Below are 20144 nucleotides of genomic sequence, written 5' to 3' on the forward strand. Positions count from 1 at the left end.
TTTTGGCTATTTTGTTTTATCTCTGAAAAAGTCCCCTTGCCTTAGTTTCTCAGGCACGAGAAGCCAAGTGTTCCCAGGGTTGCTCAGGACTAATAATAGAGCCGGCAGCTGCCTGGATCCTGGGGACACATATCCCCATCTCAGCCCTGCAGCAGGCTGAGCAAATGACTTCATTTCTCACTGTCCAGGGAAATGAGGCTTTGCGGTAGAAATTGGCCAACACCTGGCCAACTTCTAGAGTAGAGCTTCTCAACCGTGGTGCTGCTGACATGTTAAAAACCAAACAATCAAACCCATGGCCGTCAAGTCAGTTTCAACTCATGGAGACTCCATACGGTTTCCAAGGCTGTAAACCATAAAGGAAGCAGATTGTCATATTTTTCTCCTGTGGAGCTACGGGTGGTTTTGAACCACCGACCTTTTGGTTAGCAGTCAAGCGCTTTAACCACTGTGCCACCAGGGCTCCTTACTGAAATGTTGGGCCAGGCAATTTTTGTTGTAGGACCCTGTCTTGTGCACTGTAGGATGTTTGGCAGCATGCCTGGCCTCTACTCACTAGATGCCCCCAACGGAATAACTTAAAACATCTCCACTTATTGCCAGTTGCCCCAGGCTGAGAACCACTTACATAGATTACAGGGTTGGGAGACCAGGTGGCTCTAGAGAGAGACTCCTGTGATAGAGGCATGTGATAGAGAACATTCTATAGGAGCAATGTTCCCCCTGAAGCAGGACTAAAATGACCTGTAGGGCAGGAAGTACAGGCTTCTTTGGAAGTGAGGCTGTATTTTTCAGGGTCTTTAAAGAGCTCTGATGGTGTAATGGTTAAGCACTTAGCTACTAACCAACAAATTGGTAGTTCGTACTTACCCAGTGGCTTCGTGGGAGAAAGACCTGGTGATATGTACTTCTGTAAAGATTACAGCCAAGAAAACCCTATGGTGCAGTTCTACTCTGTCGCATGGGGTTGCTATGAATCAGAATTGACTAGATGGCACCCAACAACAACAAGGGACCTCTTTGCCACATAAGACCCTTTAGTCATTTCCCTACTTATAGTCCCCACTCCTTCCCACCTTGATATAACTCTGGATTCTGAGAAATCACACCATCCTTTTTGAAAAGAGTCTCAGACTTTTCCAGTCATCGAGTCAAAAAACTGTTATGGGAAAAGGTCTGAAAAGAAGGTGGCTGAGAACCAAATAGGGAGTTCTAAATGGCTTTGAATTCTTTCTGCATACACGGTTAGGGTAGGTTGCTGAGGATAAGTGTGTATGCAGTTGGCAGCAGGCCTGGAAATGAGTCTAGATTTCTACTTCTGTGGCTTCCTTCCAGCATTAACCGTGCCCCTAAAAAAAAAAAAAAACCCAAACTCGTTGACATGAAGTCAATTCCGACTCATAGTGACCCTATAGGACAGAGTAGAGCTGCCCCATAGAGTTTCCAAGGAGCGCCTGGTGGATTCCAGCTGCCCAACTTTTTCGTTAGCAGCTGTAGCTCTTAACCACCGTGCCACCAGGGTTTCTAACATGCCCCTAGCCCTTCCAAACTGGATTCCAGCACCATCCACTAACCTCTATGGAAATACCAATACTGCTACCCATCCATACTTGCCTGATAAACTGTTTTTTTTTTATCTGGATGTGGGCCTGACCAAATCATGATGTACGTGGCAAACTGATAGAGAGGAGAAGTATATTAGTTTTCTATTCCTGAATAACAAATTACTCAAAATGTAGTGGCTTTAAATATTATCTCAGAGTTTCTATGGGCTTCTAAGGAGTGGTTGGTGGATTCGAAGTGCAAACCTTTTGGTTAACAGCCAAACGCTTAACACTGCTCCACCAGGGCCCCACCTTTTCCATACTAAAACAACATAATAAATCTTCTCCTCTCCTGATTTGGAAACCCTGGTGGCGTAATGGTTGAGTTCAGCTGCTAGAACAATTGGACAAAACCAAAAGCAAAGAAGTTTCCTGAATAAACTGAACGATTCGAAGGCCAGCGTAGCAGGGGCAGGGGCCTGGGGACCATGGTTTCAGGGGACATCTAAGTCAGTTGGCATAATAAAATCTACTAAGAAAACGTTCTGCATCCCACTTTGAAGAGTGGCATCTGGAGTCTTAAACACTAGCAAGCAGCCATCTAAGATGCATCAATTGGTCTCAACCCACCTGGATCAAAGGAGAATGAAGAACACCAAGGACACAAGGTGATTATGAGCCCAAGAGACAGAAAAGGCCACATGAACCAGCGACTACATCATCCTGAGACCAGAAGAACTAGATGGTGCCCGGCTGCAACCAATGACTGCCCTGACAGGGAACACAACAGAGAACCCCTTAGGGAGCAGGAGAGCAGTGGGATGCAGACCCCAAATTCTCATAAAAAGACCAGACTTAATGGTCTGACTGAGACTGGAAGGACCCTGGTGGTCATGGCCCCCAGACCTTCTGTTGACCCAGGCCAGGAACCATTCCTGAAGCCAACTCTTCAGACATGGATTGGACTGGACAATGGGTTGGAGAGGGATGCTGGTGAGGAGCGAGCTTCTTGGATCAGGTGGACACTTGAGACTATGTTGGCATCTCCTGCCTGGAGGGGAGATGAGAGGGTGGAGGGGGTTAGAAGCTGGCAAAAAGGACAGAAAAAGAGAGAGTGGAGGGAGAAAGCAGCCTGTCTCATTAGGGGGAGAGTAATTGGGAGTGTGTAGCAAGGTGTATATGGGTTTTTGTGTGAGAGACTGACTTGATTTGTAAACTTTCACTTAAAGCACAATAAAAATTATTTAAAAAAAAAAGAGTTCAGCTGCTAACCAAAAGGTCGGTGCTCCTTGGAAACCCTATGGAACAGTTCTACTCTGTCCTGTAGGGTCATTATGAGTCGGAATTGACTCAACGCCAACAGGTTTGGTTTTTTCTTTTCCTTTGGTTCTCCTGATTGTTGAAAGAATGTACACATCGTTGGATTTATGTATTGCATAGTGTTTTCTTACCATCACGCTTGATGTAACTCCGTGGTGAGACCAATTGTACATTTTAGATATTCTTGGGAGAGCTGGGAAAGGGAGAAATATCATCAGACAATATTCCAGGATTATACATGAAAGCATGCCTGCTACCTAGATTTGAAGTAATCTCAAGTCTTATGTTGCGGCTTGTGCTTTTCTAGGTGTTATATAATATTGCTTTCATGCATGCCAAAAAGGAGGAATGGAAAAAGGCTGAAGAACATTTAGCATTGGCTATGAGCATGAAGTCAGAGCCCAGACATTCCAAAATCGACAAAGCCATGGAATGTGTCTGGGTAAGTATACTGGTTATATGGGGAGGTCAGAAGATGTCTTCAGATTTTATTTGTTTCTATGTACATGTGGCTAGAGAAACTACAACACTGGTGCTTTTTAAAATGTCATAAAATATATAACATAAAGTTTGCCATTTTAATCACTGTTAAGTGTATAATTTATAATTGGTGGAATTAATTATATTCACAATGTCGTGCAACCCTCACCGCTATCTACCCACAACATTGGTGCTTCTAATTTCTCTGAGTTTGGGGTAACACTGATATTTGGGTATAGTTGCATGAAGATTTTTACTGTGTGAAATGCTGAGAAGCTGAGGTCTAGAGTGCAGTACAGCAGAGCCCTGGCATCACACCACTCTTGGAATGGGTCTCCATAGCAGCATGGAGGGAGAGGATATTGGAGGCTGGAGTGGCACTGAGCAGCCTCTAAGCATCATGAGGCTCTGCTTGCTACCTTTGAATCCTCACAGCCTCAAATGGTGCCAGGCATATACAGGCTCTCAACAAAAATGTACTGATTATATGAATGAATAATAAAAATTATCCCTGGTTTACCTGAATATGTTTGGGAATAAAGTTAGATTTTAACCAGATTTTTTCAAACACCAGGAACAAAAGGGCTCATGCCATCTTCCTGTGCCTGTCCAAGTCAGCAAACACCAGTTCCAAGGGAGACCTGTCATGGGGCTCGCTTGGGTCCTGGCCCACCCTCGTGGCTGTGTGCCTCTTATGCTGAGGGACAGCCCCTCCTGAGACACATAGAAAAGGAGGGGGGCAGTTCCTCAAGGAAATGAGTGTGCTGGCCAAATAACACCCACAGATATCCACACAGCCTCTGAACATAAAGTGATATTGAAACCAACTCTTCCTACCTTAGAGGCCCTAGAATAATAGAAACAAAATCAATCTTTCTAAGACATTACGCTAAGTGAAATGAGCCAGACATGAAAGGACAGCTATGGTGTGATTCCACTTATATGTGATATCCAGAACAGGAAAATCCAGAGAGACAGAAACTAGATTAGAGATTACCAGGAAATGGGAGAAGGGGAAATGGGGGAGTTATTGCTTAATAGACACAGAGCTTCAGTTTGGGATGATGAAAAGGTCTGGCGATAGAGCGTGGTGACAGTTACACACACTGTGAATCTACTTAATGTCACTGAATTGTATACTTAAAAGTGGTTAAAATGGTAAATTTTACATTACAAATTTTACCACACACACACAAAAAGAATTAAAAAGAAATTTTAAGAGTGCTTGGGTAAGTAGCAAAAGCAGTTGTAAATAGCATTAAACCCATTGCTGTCAAGTTGATTCCGACTCATAGCGACCCTCTAGGACAGAGTAGAACTGCCCAACAGAGTTTCCAAGGAGTGCCTGGTGGATTCAAACTGCCGACCTCTTGGTTAGCAGCTGTAGCACTTAACCACTATGCCACCAGGGTTTCCGTAAATAGCATTAAATCTAAATAATTCATCAAAATCCAGTTGCAAAATGAGCAATAATATAAAAGCATGTCTTAGAAGATGAAATAGATAATGCTAAAAAAAATTAAAAACAGCAATATTCATCTATATTCTCAGGTTATATTAAGTAAAAACTGAAAAAATAGAAAAAAATTAATCTTTACAAATTTAGAAAAAGTGCTTTTGTGAGATTATCTCATTTGATCCTTGAATCCATCCAGTGAGAGAGGCAGAACAAGTATCATTACCCCATTTGCCAAATGAGGGGATACTGTGTTCTCTGTGTTACAGAAGCAGAAGCTGTATGAGCCGGTGGTGATCCCCGTGGGCAAGCTGTTTCGACCAAATGAGAGACAAGTGGCTCAGCTGGCCAAGAAGGATTACCTGGGCAAGGCTACGGTAGGTGGGAACACTGAGTCTCCTGTGGGTGAGCCATGCAGACAAGATGGGAGGGACTCTTGGGAAGAGGTCACCCCCTTGAGGTTCTGCTCCTAGGATGGTAGCAGAGAGCTGTTTACAGTGTGGACATCTTGCTGAAAGAAGGACAGACACCTCTAGTTTATTTCCTTCCAGCTCCTCTCATTCCTCCCTTCCAGCCTGATCCTGGGCAAGAGACACAGGGTTACTCCAAGATGCTGGGCACTGGGGACTGTTGTTGTTGTTGTTAGGTGCTTTTGAGTAGGTTCTGACTCATAGTGACCCTGTGTACAACAGAACAAAACACTGCCCAGCCCTGCACCATCCTCACAATAGTTGCTGTGTTTGAGCCCATTGTTGCAGCCACTGTGTCAGTCCATCTTGTTGAGGTTGAGGGTCTTCCTCTTTTTCACAGACCCTCTACGTTACTAAGCACAATATCGTCCTCCGAGTACTGGTCTCTCTTGATATCATGTCCAAAGTCCGTGAAACTAAGTCTCACCATCCTCACTTCTAAGGAGCACTCTTGGCTGTACTTTTTCCAAGACAGATGTGTTCATTCTCCTGACAGTCCGTGGTATATTCAATACTCTTTGTCAACACCATAATTCAAAGGCATCAATTCTTCTTTGGTCTTCCTTATTCATTGTCCAGCTTTCCCATGCATATGGGGTGATTGCAAATATCATGACTTGGGTCAGGCACACCTTAGTCCTTGTCTTAGTCATCTACTGCTGCTATAACAGAAATACAAGTGGATGGCTTTAACAAAGAGAAGTTTATTCTCTCACGGTCGAGTAGGCTACAAGTCCAAATTCAGGGTGTCAGCTCCAGGGGAAGGCTTTCTCTCTCTGTCAGTTCTGGAGGAAGGTCCTTGTGATGTATCAATTTTCCCTCGGTCTGGGATCATCTCAGTCCAGGAATGTCAGGTCCAAAGAATGCCCTGTGCTCCCAGCACTGTTTTCTTGGTGGTACGAGGCCCCATGTCTCTCTGCTCACTTCTGTCCTTTATATCTCAAAAAAAGGTTGGTTTAAGACACTATCTAATCTTTTAGGCCTTTTCAGTATTGTTGTTGTGGTTGTTGTTAGGTGCTGTCGAGTTGGTTCTGACTCATAGCAACCCTATGCACAACAGAATGAAACACTGCCCGGTCCTGTGCCATCCTTACAATCCTTGTTATGCTTGAGCTCATTGTTGCAGCCACTGTGTCAATCCACCTCGTTGAGGGTCTTCTTTTCTGCTGACCCTGTACTCTGCCAAGCATGAGGTCCTTCCCCAGGGACTGATCCCTCCTGACAACATGTCCAAAGTATGTAAGACGCAGTCTCGCCATCCTTGCCTCTAAGGAGCATTCTGGCCGCACTTCTTCCAAGATAGATTTGTTCGTTCTTTTGGCAGTCCATGGTATATTCAATATTCTTCGCCAAAACCGCAATTCAAAGGTGTCAACTCTTCTTCAGTCTTTCTTATTCATTGTCCAGCTTTCACACGCATATGATGTGATTGAAAATACCATGGCTTGGGTCAGGCGCACCTTAGTCTTCAGGGTGACGTCTTTGCTCTTCAATACTTTGAAGAGGTCCTTTGCAGCCAATTTTCCCAATGCAATGCGTCTTTTGATTTCTTGACTCCTGTTTCCATGGCCGTTGATTGTGGATCCAAGTAAAATGAAATCCTTGACAACTTCAGTCTTTTCTCCGTTTATCATGATGTTGCTCATTGGTCCAGTTGTGAGGATTTTTGTTTTCTTTATGTTGAGGTGCAATCCATACTGACGACTGTGGTCTTTGGTCTTCATTAGTAAGTGCTTCAAGTCCTCTTCACTTTCAGCAAGCAAGGTTGTGTCATCTGCATAACGCAGATTGTTAATGAGTCTTCCTCCAATCCTGATGTCCTGTTCTTCTTCATATAGTCCAGCTTCTCGTATTATTTGCTCAGCATACAGGTTGGATAGGTATGGTGAAAGAATACAACCCTGGCGCACACCTTTCCTGACTTTAAACCAATCAGTGTCCCCTTGTTCTGTCTGAACAACTGCCTTTTGATCTGTGTAAAGGTCCTCGTGAGCACAATTAAGTGTTCTGGAATTCCCATTCTTTGCAGTGTTATCCATAGTTTGTTATGATCCACATAGTTGAATGCCTTTGCATAATCAATAAAACACAGGTAAACATCCTTCTGGTATTCTCTGCTTTCAGCCAGGATCCATCTGACATCAGCAATGATATTCCTGGTTCCATGTCCTCTTCTGAAACCAGCCTGAATTTCTGGCAGTTCCCTGTCGATATACTGCTGCAGCCGCTTTTGAATGATCTTCAGCAAAATTTTGCTTGCGTGTGATATTAATGATATTGTTCTATAATTTCCACATTCAGTTGGATCACCTTTCTTGAGAATAGGCATAAATATGGATCTCTTCCATTCAGTTGGTGAGGAAGCTGTCTTCCATATTTCTTGGCATAGCTGAGTGAGCACCTCCAGCGCTGCATCTGTTTGTTGAAACATCTCAATTGATATTCCATCAATTCCTGGAGCCTTGTTTTTCACTGATGCCTTCAGAGCAGCTTGGACTTCTTCCTTCAGTACCATTGGTTCCTGATCATATGCCACCTCTTGAAATGGTTGAATATCGACTATTTCTTTTTGGTATAATGACTCTGTGTATTCCTTCCATCTTCTTTTGATGCTTCCCGCATCATTTAATATTTTCCCCATGGAATCCTTCACTATTGCAACTCGAGGCTTAAATTTTTTCTTCAGTTCTTTCAGCTTGAGAAACACCGAGCATGTTCTTCCCTTTTGGTTTTCCATCTCTAGCTCTTTGCACATGTCATTATAATACTTTATCTTCTCGAGACACCATTTGAAATCCTCTGTTCAGTTCTTTTACTTCATCAATTCTTCCTTTTGCTTTAGCTGCTCGATGCTCAAGAGCAAGTTTCAGAGTCTCCTCTGACATCCACCTTGGTCTTTTCTTTCTTTCCGGTCTTTTCTTTCTTTCCTGTCTTTTCAGCGACCTCTTGCTTTCTTCATGGATGATGTCCTTGATGTCATTCCACAACTCGTCTGGTCTTCGGTCACTAGTGTTCAATGCGTCAAAACTATTCTTGAGATGGTCTCTAAATTCAGGTGGGATATACTCAAGGTCATATTTTGGCTCTTGTAGACTTGCTCTGATTTTCTTCAGTTTCAGGTTGAACTTGCATATGAGCAATTGATGGTCTGTTCCATAGTCGGTCTCTGGCCTTGTTCTGACTGGTAATGTTGAGCTTTTCCATCATCTCTTTCCACAGATGTAGTCAATTTGATTTCTGTGTGTTCCATCTGGCGAGGTCCATGTGTATAGTCGCTGTTTGTGTTGGTGAAAGAAGGTATTTGCAATGGAGAAGTCGCTGGTCTTGCAAAATTCTATCATTCTGTCTCCGGCATAGTTTCTGTCACCAAGGCCATATTTTCCAACTACCGATCCTTCTTCTTTGTTTCTGACTTTTGCATTCCAATCACCACTAATTATCAATGCATCTTGATTGCATGTTCAATCAATTTCAGACTGCAGCAGTTGATAAAAGTCTTCTATTTATTCACCTTTGGCCCTAGTGGTTGGTGCATAAGTCTGAATAATAGTTGTATGAACTGGTCTTCCTTGGTGTATGGATATTATCCTATCACTGACAGCATTGTACTTCAGGATAGATCTTGAAACGTTCTTTTTGACAATGAATGCAACACCATTCCTCTTCAAGTTGTCACTCCCAGCATAGTAGACTATATGATTGTCTGATTCAAAATGGCCAATACCAGTCCACTTCAGCTCATTAATGCCTAGGATATCGATGTTTATGCGTTCCATTTCATTTTTGACGATTTCCAATTTTCCTAGATTCATACTTCATACATTCCAGGTTCCGATTATTAATGGATGTTTGCAGCTGTTTCTTCTCATTTTGAGTCGTGCCACATCAGCAAATGAAAGTCCCGAAAGCTTTACTCCATCCACGTCATTAAGGTCAACTCTACTTTGAGGAGGCAGCTCTTCCCCAGTCATCTTTTGAGTGCCTTCCAACCTGGGGGGCTCACCTTCCAGCACTATATCAGACAACGTTCCGCTGCTATTCATAACGTTTTCACTGGCTAATTCTTTTCAGAAGTAGACTGCTGGATCCTTCTTCCTAGTCTGTCTTAGTCTGGAAGCTCAGCTGAAACCTGTCCTCCATGGGTGACCCTGCTGGTATCTGAATACCGGTGGCATAGCTTCCAGCATTACAGCAACACACAAGCCCCCACAGTATGACAAACTGACAGACATGTAGGGGCTTATCAGTATAACTGCCACTAATCCATCTTACTACGTCATAGTGAAAAGATTTACAATACTTAGGGAAATCACATCAGAAGATAAAATGGTAGCCAGTCATACAAGGGAATCATGACCTAGCCAAGTTGACAGATATTTTGGGGGGACATAATTCAATCCATGACAGTCCTCAAAGTGACATCTTGCTTTTCAACACTTTAAAAAGGTCTTTTGAAGCAGATTTGTCCAATGCCATATGTGGTTTGATTTCTTGACTACTGCTTCCATGCGTATTGATTGTGGATCCAAGTAAAATTAAATCTTTGACAACTTCAGTATTTTCTCCATTTATCATGATGTTGCATATTGGTCCAGTTGTGAAAATTTTTGTTTCTTTATGTTGAGGTGCAATCCATACTGAAGGCTGTAGTCTCTGGGTTTCATTAGTAAGTGCTTCGAGTCCTCTTCAATTTCTTTCTTTCTTTTTTTAAATTGTGTTTAGGTGAAAGGTTACAGCTCAAGTTGATTTCTCATACAAAAATCTATACACATATTGTTATGTGACATTAGTTGCAATCCCTATAAATGGACAGCACACTCCCCCTTTCTACCCTGGGTTTCTTATGTCCATTCAATCAGTTCCTGTCCCTTCCTGCCTTCTCATTCTGCCTCCAGACAGGAGCCACTCATTTGGTCTCGCGGGTCTGCTTGAACTAAGAAGCACACTCTTCAATAGTATTATTTTACGTTTTATAGCCCAGTCTAGTCTATGTCTGAAGAGTGGGCTTCAGGAATGGTTTTAGTTCTGAGTTAACAGAGAGTCAGGGGGCCATGGCTTCAGGGGTTCCTCCAGTCTCCGTCAGACCATTAAGTCTGATCTTTTTATGTGAATTTGAGTTCTGCTCCGCACTTTTCTCCCACTCTGTCAGAGACTCTCTGTTGTGTTCCCTGTCAGGGTGGTCATTGATGGTGGCTGGGTACCATCTAGTTCTTCTAGCCTCAGGCTGATGGAGTCTCTGTTTTATGTGGCCCTTTTGTCTCTTGGGCTAATATTTTCCTTGTATCTTTGGTGTTCATTTTCCTTTTCTCCAAGTAGGTTGGGACAAATTGATGCATCTTAGATGGCCACTCACAAGCTTTTAAGACCCCAGACACCACTCACTCAAAGTGGGATGCAGAACATTTTCTTAACAAACTTTGTTATGCCAATTGACCTAGATGTCCCCAGACCCCAGCCCCAGCTACTCTACCCCTCAAAGTGTTTGGTCATGTTCAGGAAACTTCTTAGCTTTTGGTTTAGTCCAGTTTTGCTGACTCCCCCAGTATTGTGTGTTGCCCTCCTCTTCACTTTCAGCAAGCAAGGTTGTGTCATCTGCATATAACAGGTTGTTAATGAATCTGCCTCCGATCCTGATGCTGCATTCTTCTTCATATAGTCCAGCTTCTCAGATTATTTGCTCAGCATACAGATTAAATAGGTATGGTGAAAGGATACAACCCTAACATAAACTTTTCCTGATTTTAAACCACGCAGTATCCCCTCATTCTGTTCCAACGACTGCCTCTTGGTCTATGTAAAGGTTTCTCATGAGCACGATTAAGTGTTCTGGAATTCCCATTCTTTACAATGTTATCCATAAATTGTTATGATCCACACAGTTGAATGCCTTTGCATAGTCAATAAAACACAGGTAAACATCTTTCTGGTACTCCCCGCTTTCAGCCAAAGTCCATCTGACATCAGCAATGATATCCCTCATTCCACACCCTCTTCTGAATCCGGCTTGAATTTCTGGCAGTTCCTTATCGATGTACTGCTTCAACTGCTTTTGAATTATCTTCAGCAAAATTTTACTTGCAGGTAATATTAATGATATTGTTTGATAATTTCCACATTCTGTTGGATCACCTTTCTTTGGAATGGGCACAAATATGGATCTCTTCCACTCAGTTGACCAGGTAGTGGTCTTCCAAATTTCGTGACATAGATAAGCATCCATTTGTTGAAACATCTCAGCTGGTAATCTGTCAATTCCTAGAGCCTTGTTTTTCGCCATTTCCTTCAGTGCAGCTTGGATTCTTCCTTCAATACCATCGGTTCTTGATCATATGCTACCTCCTGAAATGGTTGAATGTCGACCAATTCTTTTTGGTACGGTGACTGTGTATTCCTTCCATCTTCTTTTGCTGCTTCCTGCATCGTTCAATATTTTGCCCATAAACCCAAAACCAAATCCATTGCCATTGAGTCAATTCTGACTCATAACAGCCCTGTAGGAGAGAGTAGAACTGCCCTATAGAGTTTCCAAGGAGCACCTGATGGATTCAAACTGCTGACCTTTTGGTTAGCAGCCGTAGCGCTTAACTACTATGCCACCAGAGTTTCTTATAGACTCCTTCAAATTGTGACTCAAGCCTTGAATTTTTTCATCAGCTCTTTCAGCTTGAGCAATGCCAAGCATGTTCTTCCCTTTTGGTTTTATAACTCCAGATTTTTGCACATTTCATTATAATACTTCATTTCGTCTTCTCAAGCTACCCTTTGAAATCTTCTGTTCAGCTCTTTTACTTCATCATTTTTTCCATTTTCTTTAGCTACTCTATGTTCGAAAACAAGTTTCAGAGTCTCTGACATCCATTTTGGTCTTTTCTTTCTTTCTTGTCTTTTTAATGACCTCTTGCTTTCTTCATGTATGATGCTGTTGATGTCATCCTACCACTTGTCTGCTCTCTTCCGTCATTAACATTCAATGAGTCAAATCTATTCTTGAGATGGTCTCTAAATTCAGGTGGGATACCCCCAAGGTCGTACTTTGCTCTTGTAGACTTGTTTTAATTTTCTTCAGCTTTAACTTGAACTTGAATATGAACAATTGATGATCTGTCCCACATCTCACCCCTGGCCTTGTCTGACTGATGATATTGAGCTTCTCCATCTTCTCTTTCCACCAATGTAGTTGATTTGATTCCGGTGTATTCTATCTGGCAAGGTCCATGTGTATAGTAGCTGTTTATTGAAAAAGAAGTTATTAGTCATTCAAAATTCTTTCATGAAATCTCCTGCATTATTTCTATCACCAAGGTCAGATTTTCCAACTTCTGATCCTTCTTCTTAGTTTCCAACTTTCATATTCCAGTCTCCAATAATTATGAATGCATCATGATTGCATGTTTGATCAATCTCAGACTGCAGAAGTTGGTAAAAAAAAAAAAAAAAAAAAAAAAAAAACCTTCAATTTTTTTCATCTTTGGCAGTAGTGGTTAGTGCATAAATTTGAAAAATAACGGTATTAACTGGTCTTCCTGGTAGGTGTATGGATATTATCCTATCACTGGCAGTGTTGTATTTCAGCATAGATCTGAAATGTTCTTTTTGACACTGAATGCAATGCCATTCCTCTTCAATTTGTCATTCCTGGCATAGTAGACTATATAATTGTCTGATTCAAAATGCCAAGACCAGTCCACTTCAGCTCACTAATGCCTAGGATATCAATCTGTATGCATTCCATTTCATTTCTGACAAATTTCAATTTTCCTAGATTCATACTTTGCACATTGCACATTTCGATTATTAGTGGATGTTTGCAGCTAATTCTTCTCATTTTGAGTCCTCCTATGTCAGCAAATGAAGGTCCTGAAAGCTTGACTCCATCCACATTATTAAGGTTGACTCTACTTTGAGGAGGCAGCTCTTCTCCAGCTATATTTTGTGTGCCTTCCAACTTGAGGGGCTCATCTTCTGGCACTATATCAGACAATGTTCCACTGCTATTCATAAGGTTTTTGCTGGCCAACTTTTTCAGAAGTAGACTGCCAGGCCCTTCTTCTGTCTATCTTAGTTTGGAAGCTCAGCTGAAACATGTCCATTATGGGTGGTGACCTTGATGGTCTTTGAAATACTGCTGGCATAGCATCCAACATCACAGCAACACTCAAGCCACCATAGTATGACAAACTGACAGATGCATGGGACTAGGGGGGCAGACTGAGCCAATGGAAAAGAAAACACAGCTATGAGGAGCTCACTAAATGTGGAGAGGATGTATCAGGGAAAAGGACCAGCAAGGGATCCTCTTGGCTCAATGCTCCTTGTAGTTCACTTTCTGGTGTTCTGAGGAGTCTCTTCCCACTTCCACTGTCTTATGATTAAACTGTTTCAACTGGACTCCTTCTGCAACTGGATCTTAAATCCTTTCAAAAGTGATCCAAAGTGAGTTAGCAGCCAGGAATACCCCTTTCAAAACTGTTTTTGATTGGGACCCATTTAAAGGGCTGGTCTTGCCTTGCTGGCTGGGTAGTGTTTCAGTCACAGCAGCAGAGACCAGGAGAAAGTGGGTAAGCAGGGAGCAGGAGTGAGTATCCATTTCTTCAGTTGCTGGAACTTCTAACCCGGAAGGTTAGTAATCCAGCCCTTAGCCACTATCCACTTCTGAAACAAGACTCAAGTGAGAATGGACAGGGTGTGAGAAAGAAGAAAATCTTGGGGAAAACCACCAAAGGAGAGAAGCCCTCACACTCTCCTTTCTCGATTTCAGGTGGTGGCATCTGTGGTGGATCAAGACAGTTTCTCTGGGTTTGCCCCTCTGCAACCACAGGTGAGATAGTCCTGTCCTTCTCCTTGGATCTTGGTCTCCAGAGCGCTCCATGGAACACCCAAACTTGGGAGAATATTTGTGCTGAGCTGCCTTATTTTAAAGACTCCTTTAACTGACCCTTGAATGCTTTTGAGGGTGTCTGCCTGCCTGTTCTCAGTCCCAGGCTTCATGGCTGGCAGGGGAATAAGGCAGGTTCAGGCTTAACCTCAAATGCTCTGAAACCTGTCCTCCTGCTCCCCCTCGAATACCATGTCCTCTCTTTGTTCAAAGGGAAAGTCCGTTTATTGTCTCTCCTGAAGGCTTGACCATTCTCACAGAAAATTGAAACGCAAGCTATCAAAGTCTTTTCATGAAGCCTCTTCTTGGGCACAGGCTAGTAGGGGCATTCTGTGGGGCTTGAGGCTGTGGAAGTCTCCTCGCTCCTCCCATCTACCAGTGTGTTGCGGAGGACTCCTTGCCGGGGACTCCCTCAGGAACACAGGCTGGGCTTCCAGACTGTACCATTTTTCCTCCCCAGCTGGGCTCAGAGAGATGGTCCCAGATGGACTGGATGACAAGCGCTCTAGAAATATGAAGGAAGAGCTTCCTTGAGAAGGGAAGAGAGTAAAGCAGGCTGAGGAAAACATAAGCTCTGTTGCAATAGATCCATGATGGGCAAGAGTGTTGTTGGTCAGGACTAGTGGAGGGAGGGTTTTTTGGCCACAGACACCTACACGCCGTGTCTGCACTCACACTGGTCACACCCAGAGTGATAGGCCGCCCAGGTCAAGATGATGACTGCTGACCCAGGATACCACCAACCCTGGGGACCTGGAGGGTGGGAAGAGCCAAGAGGGTTAGAAAGAGAGCCAGCCTCCAGATTCCTTGGTCTCTTTCTTAACAGTAAGATTGAAGAAAGCTTTGCTGAGGTCACTTAGGCTTTGGTTCAACTGGAGGACTACACGAGGGGAAACCAGTCCAGATAATTGGACTCTATGATGCTCAGTGTAGGACAGGAAATATCCCTTGGAAAGGAGATCCATGGCTGGTCAGTGGATCCTGAGTTCATTTTAAACACCCAGAAGTATCTTTTGACATAATAACACACATTAATTATAGAACAGAGCTTTTAGAAACTCTCCTAGGAAAGGGACAAAGCTCAAGGTCAACAGCACCCCTGTGATACTGCTGTGCTCTCTGACAAACTTCTCCAGAAACCAGATCTAGCTCAAGATTAATTGCTGTGCTGGTGAAACCTGTGCCCAGGGAGCTTGGGGTGGGGGTGGGGGTGGGGGTGGGGGTGGGGTTGGTGTTCTCCAGTGTTTGGTTGGGGCACACTGTGCCCTCTCCCTAGGCAGTGTTCTGATCGTGCCAGAAATGCATTCTTTGATTTTCTGGTCTGGAAGAATGCTCAAATTATCATTAACAATCTGTTCTCTCTCTCCCTGTCTCCTTCATTATCCTTCCCTTCTTTGTTTCTCCGGAATGTCCAATAGGCAGCTGAGCCTCCACCCAGACCCAAAACCCCAGAGATCTTCAGGTAAGTTAGAGCCAGTATGTGAAATATCCCAGTTCCAAGTCTGAACTGTTGGCAATAAAGAAGATGCAGCCAAGGTCAGGGTCTAAATCCTGTGGGATTTTCCTGGACGTAAGGCTCCTTCTGTTATTAAAGTTAGAATGATGTAGTAGGGATGGGAGCCCCCCCTTTTTTTTAACTTGTATTAATTTTTTTTGTTGTTGTAAAAATAGATATAACACAACATCTGCCAGTTCAGCATTTTTCAGGTATACAATTTCGTGATATCAATTACATTAATTATATTGTGCAGCCACGACCATAAACAAACTGACTGCTTCCCAAACAGTGTAGGAATGGGAGTCTTGACTGTGGTGGGACTGACCATTGAGACCCAGCTACACCTACATGGTGTCCTTGTGTGTGATTGTCACCTGATGTCAATGTGCACAGTCACCTACATAGTGAGTGGTTTTTGCTGAAATGTAACAATGTTCCATGGAAGACTGTCACCCAGGGCTGGGATGCTGATCTGAGGGTCAGAGGTCAGCTCTACTCTGAACAGGGAGCAGCCAGCGATCTCTAGGAAGGAGGGCGGAGAATAGGAAGCTAGAATGGCATCCCCTTCCCAGTGTGGGTGGTTTTCATTTCCTATTGGCACATGTTTTCTGAAGAAGAGGAAGGACTGAAGAAAACAAAGTCATTCTTCTGTAAGACGAGAAGCAAAGAGTGACAGCTTTCTTAAGAATTTAGTTCAAGTAAGGAAGCATGCCTATCCCTCACCCCCCATCCAATAAAGGAGGTTAAAAATGTGAAAATGCCAGAGCACTTCACTACTTATAATATCAAGCAACTACAAAAACTAGGGGACTGGATGAGCGCATTCCTAAGTGCCTGTCACCTGGAGGAGCCTGTAGTCCCTGCATATATTGATGCTATGCTTGGAAACAAAAGGAAGGGCTGAGGGGAAAGTAACAAAGTCGAGAGAGGAGCAGCAAGTAGAGGGTGGATGGAGGGGGCGTGAAACCCAAATACATCAGGCAGCCTTGAAGCCAGCCTCTCAGGATACCCCAGAGCCTTGAAGAGTAAAGTAGCCTTTGAGGAACTGATAAAGAGGAAATGACACTGCAGATCATACAACGAGCCACCCTCACACGTCTCTCTCATATTCCTCACAGCTCGTCTCTCTTGCTTTCCGTCCCTTTCACCCTACCCTGGCCCCATGCTGGCTTTAGATTATTTCACCCCTTTCCTACTTGAAATCCTTGGGTGGTGTAAACGGTGTTGTTAACAGAAAGGTTGGAGGTTCAAGTCTACCCAGAGGCACCTTGGAAGAAAGGGCTAGTGATCTACTTCTGAAAAATCAGTCATTGAAAATCCTATGGAGCACAGTTCTACTGTGACATGGGTGAGGAATATGGGAGAGATGTGTGAGGGTGGACTCGGTGACAACTAGTTTTCGTTGCTTTGGTTCTACCACTTACCTCTCCAGCTGGCTCTCAACTCTGTGCTCTTCTCCTGGCCACCCCACTCCTGATCCAGACCAACCCAGACAGCTGACCAAGCACACCTGGAACCTTCCTTCTCAGAAGGGAAGGGAGGGCAAGAATTTCAAAGCTCTGCTACTTAGAGTTGTTTTTGTCTTGATTCTTTTGTTCTTGTCCCACTGTGAATATGGTTGTGGAGCACGTTCACATGCAGTTTCTTACCTCATCCCCCCTGGAGCCTGGAGCCGGCAGGCACTCTGCTCAGGGTCACATAGGCAGTTAGATGGCAGAAGGAGCTTGGAGCTGAGTCTCCTGGCCCCAAGTCCATTGTACTTGTTCCATAGCATCGTGTGAGGGGATATGGTCAAGGCTAAACATAGGATCTCATGTCTAATCCCCTGCAGGGCTCTGGAAGGGGAGGCTCACCGTGTGCTGTTTGGGTTTGTGCCTGAGACACCAGAGGAGCTCCAGGTCATGCCAGGGAACATCGTCTTTGTCTTGAAGAAGGGGAATGATAACTGGGCCACGGTCATGTTCAACGGGCAGGTATGTAGTTAGGGGGTGGTGCTAGGCATAGGATCCTGGCAGCCAGAGGCAGACCTCTTGGAGGAGCAGTATCTACCACCTGGCTTGCAAAGCAGCCGAGTCTTGCTTTCATTTTTTACCCCCACTGTACCTGGTGACTCGGGGCTGCCCCATGGTGTAAGTTCTAATAAGTGCATCTTTATTTTTCTCTCTCTCTGATTCTGTGATTTGCATTGCAGAAGGGGCTTGTTCCCTGCAACTACCTTGAACCCGTTGAGCTGCGAATCCATTCTCAGCAGCAGCTCCAGGTAATGTAGTGCCAAGGCCTGGTCCATTTCCCCCCATTGACTGACCTCTCCCCGGAGGCAGAAGAGCAGTATGGAAGAAGCACTGTCACCAGCACTGAACAAGGACTTATCCTGATCCCACCTCGAGCTGACTGCCCAGAGCTGAGGAATGAGGGGAAAAACCCAAATGTGCTGAGTGGAGGCATCTGCAGGACCCTGCTGGTCAAGGGTCACCTGGATTCAAAGTATAGGGGGCTAGATCTTCCCAGATGAGTGCTCCTCACCTGGGAGAGGAGCAGTCAGTGTGTTGGCAGGTGTAATGCCACTGCAATAAATAAAGACAGAGAGGTAGAGAGCCCTGCTTTAGTGCATTGAATCAGACGGGGCCTTGGTAGCCACTGCTTCTGAAGCTGATATACCTCTTCTCTCCCCGTCAAAGGTCTACCATTCTGGCAGGCCTAGTGAGTGGTCTTGTTGGATCTGAGCAGCCATGTAAACTATCTCATAGTAATGGAATCTGTTTCCCTCTAGACTGAGCAATGAATTGTCTCCTGATATGTGGGCTTGGCCCTCCCTGGTCAGCATCACGATATCTGGATGCCTCCAAAAGTTTAAAAAGCCATGCAAATGGGAGGTGGAATTATTCCTTTGAAGGGGAAGGAGCTGTCCCTTCTGTAGCTACAACAAGAGCTCAATGCCCTACCCTGTTCTCCAGCAGATTTCCAATATGGCTGAAACGGGTGCTGGGGTGGCAAGAAGGGCCTTTTAGGTGGGGTTTTAGGGTTCTTATTTTGTCTAGGATTCTATTTTCACCAGACCAGCCCTGCTTCTCCCTTTAACCAGCACTCTCCTTAGCCTTCCCTGAATGCCACTACCACACTGACTTTTAGGAAAGCGTTTGCATCTGGCACTTTCCCCTGAGGGTCTGCCAGGCTTCCCCCCACCCATCCCCACTTGAGAACTTTGTCTGAATGAAGGTTCTCACCATTTCTTCCTGTCACCTCCAGGAGGAAACCTCTCCAGAGTCGGACATCCCTGCTCCTCCCGCTTCTAGTGCTCCAGGAAAACCCCAGTTGTTAACAGGTTAGTGGCCCTGCAGCAGTATCCCAGACCTGGGGCACAGGCTTCTTCCTGACAAAGTTGCTCTCCCAGCCTCCCAGGAGATTGCTATTTCCTCTCCCCACAGTGAGCCACTTGGTTTGTGACCATACAGCCCCGCAGCCACCTCACTCTTGCACCAATCACAGATACAAAGCCTATTAGGTAGATACCCTCTCCCAGAACACTCTGGGCTTCAAGGCTTGGGGGAATGTAGCTGATGCACTGGGTGTTGGTTTCTGGGGCCATGAATGGCTCAACCCAGTCACCAAACCCCACAGATGTTAAGCACTGAAACAAGGAAGGAAGATTGAAGTAACTGCATATGTTTACCTATGGGAAGATGGAGTGGCTGCTTTCAGATGTCCAAGGAGCCGTATCTGGAAAAGAAAACCACTCTTCAGAGCCATGAGGGGTAGATGAATGACTCATAGGCATAAGTGATGGGGAGATTTTTTCTCAATAACAATCTTTCTAATGTGGAGAGGACTGTCTTGGAAAGTGCCTTAGTTATCTGGTGCTCCTGTAATAAAAATGCCATAAGTAGGTGGCTTTAACAAGCAGAAATTTATTTTCTTACAGTTTAGGAAATTAGATGTCCAAAATCAGAGTGCTGGCTCTAGGAGAAGTCTTCCTCTCCCTGCTGGCTCTGCAGGAGGGTCCTTGTCTCTTCAGCTTCTATTCCTCAGCTCCTTGGTGATCTTCTTGTGGCACGGCATCTCTCTTCCCCCATCTCTGCTTGCTTGTTTAATCTCTTTTATATCTCAAAAGAGATTGATTTAAGACACACCCTACAGTAATACTGTCTCATTAAAATAACAAAGAAAAGCCATTCCCAAATGGGATTATAATCACAGGTATATTTTTTTTTTTTATAAGGGTTAGGATTTACAGCACATATTTTCAGGGGACACAATTAAATCCGTAACAGGAAGTAACAGCAAGTAACAGCTTCTTTGTCACTAGCACAGTCTAAGCATGCTCTGGATAGACACTTGGTAGATATGCACTGAATAGGTGGTTTGTCTGGACTTTAAATCAATGATCACCATGCCCGACTGATCATTGGAGCCACCTGGGTCCTCCTCTTCCATTTTTATTTTGAAAAATGTTGAACCTACAGAAAAGTTGAAAGTATAGTACAATAATCACTAAAATACCTTT

The 20144-nt window shown here is 44.1% G+C and overlaps 1 protein-coding gene across 5 annotated transcripts in view; it reads left to right on the forward strand.

Moving 5' to 3' along the window:
- NCF2 (neutrophil cytosolic factor 2) overlaps positions 1–20144 on the forward strand; it is a 49203-nt gene that overhangs the window by 16159 nt on the left and 12900 nt on the right. For 3 of the 5 annotated variants that reach the window (XM_064276533.1, XM_064276534.1, XM_064276537.1), the window contains 7 exons: positions 3172–3306; positions 5070–5177; positions 14029–14088; positions 15564–15607; positions 17475–17616; positions 17835–17897; positions 18884–18965. In XM_064276533.1, coding sequence (XP_064132603.1) covers positions 3172–3306; positions 5070–5177; positions 14029–14088; positions 15564–15607; positions 17475–17616; positions 17835–17897; positions 18884–18965 — 634 coding nt within the window. The remainder of the gene's footprint in view (positions 1–3171; positions 3307–5069; positions 5178–14028; positions 14089–15563; positions 15608–17474; positions 17617–17834; positions 17898–18883; positions 18966–20144) is intronic. The other 2 variants (XM_064276535.1, XM_064276536.1) reach the window with 1 other exon arrangement.

Source organism: Loxodonta africana, chromosome 25 (genome assembly GCF_030014295.1).
Source record: "Loxodonta africana isolate mLoxAfr1 chromosome 25, mLoxAfr1.hap2, whole genome shotgun sequence".
In the NCBI taxonomy this organism is placed as follows: Eukaryota; Metazoa; Chordata; class Mammalia; order Proboscidea; family Elephantidae; genus Loxodonta; species Loxodonta africana.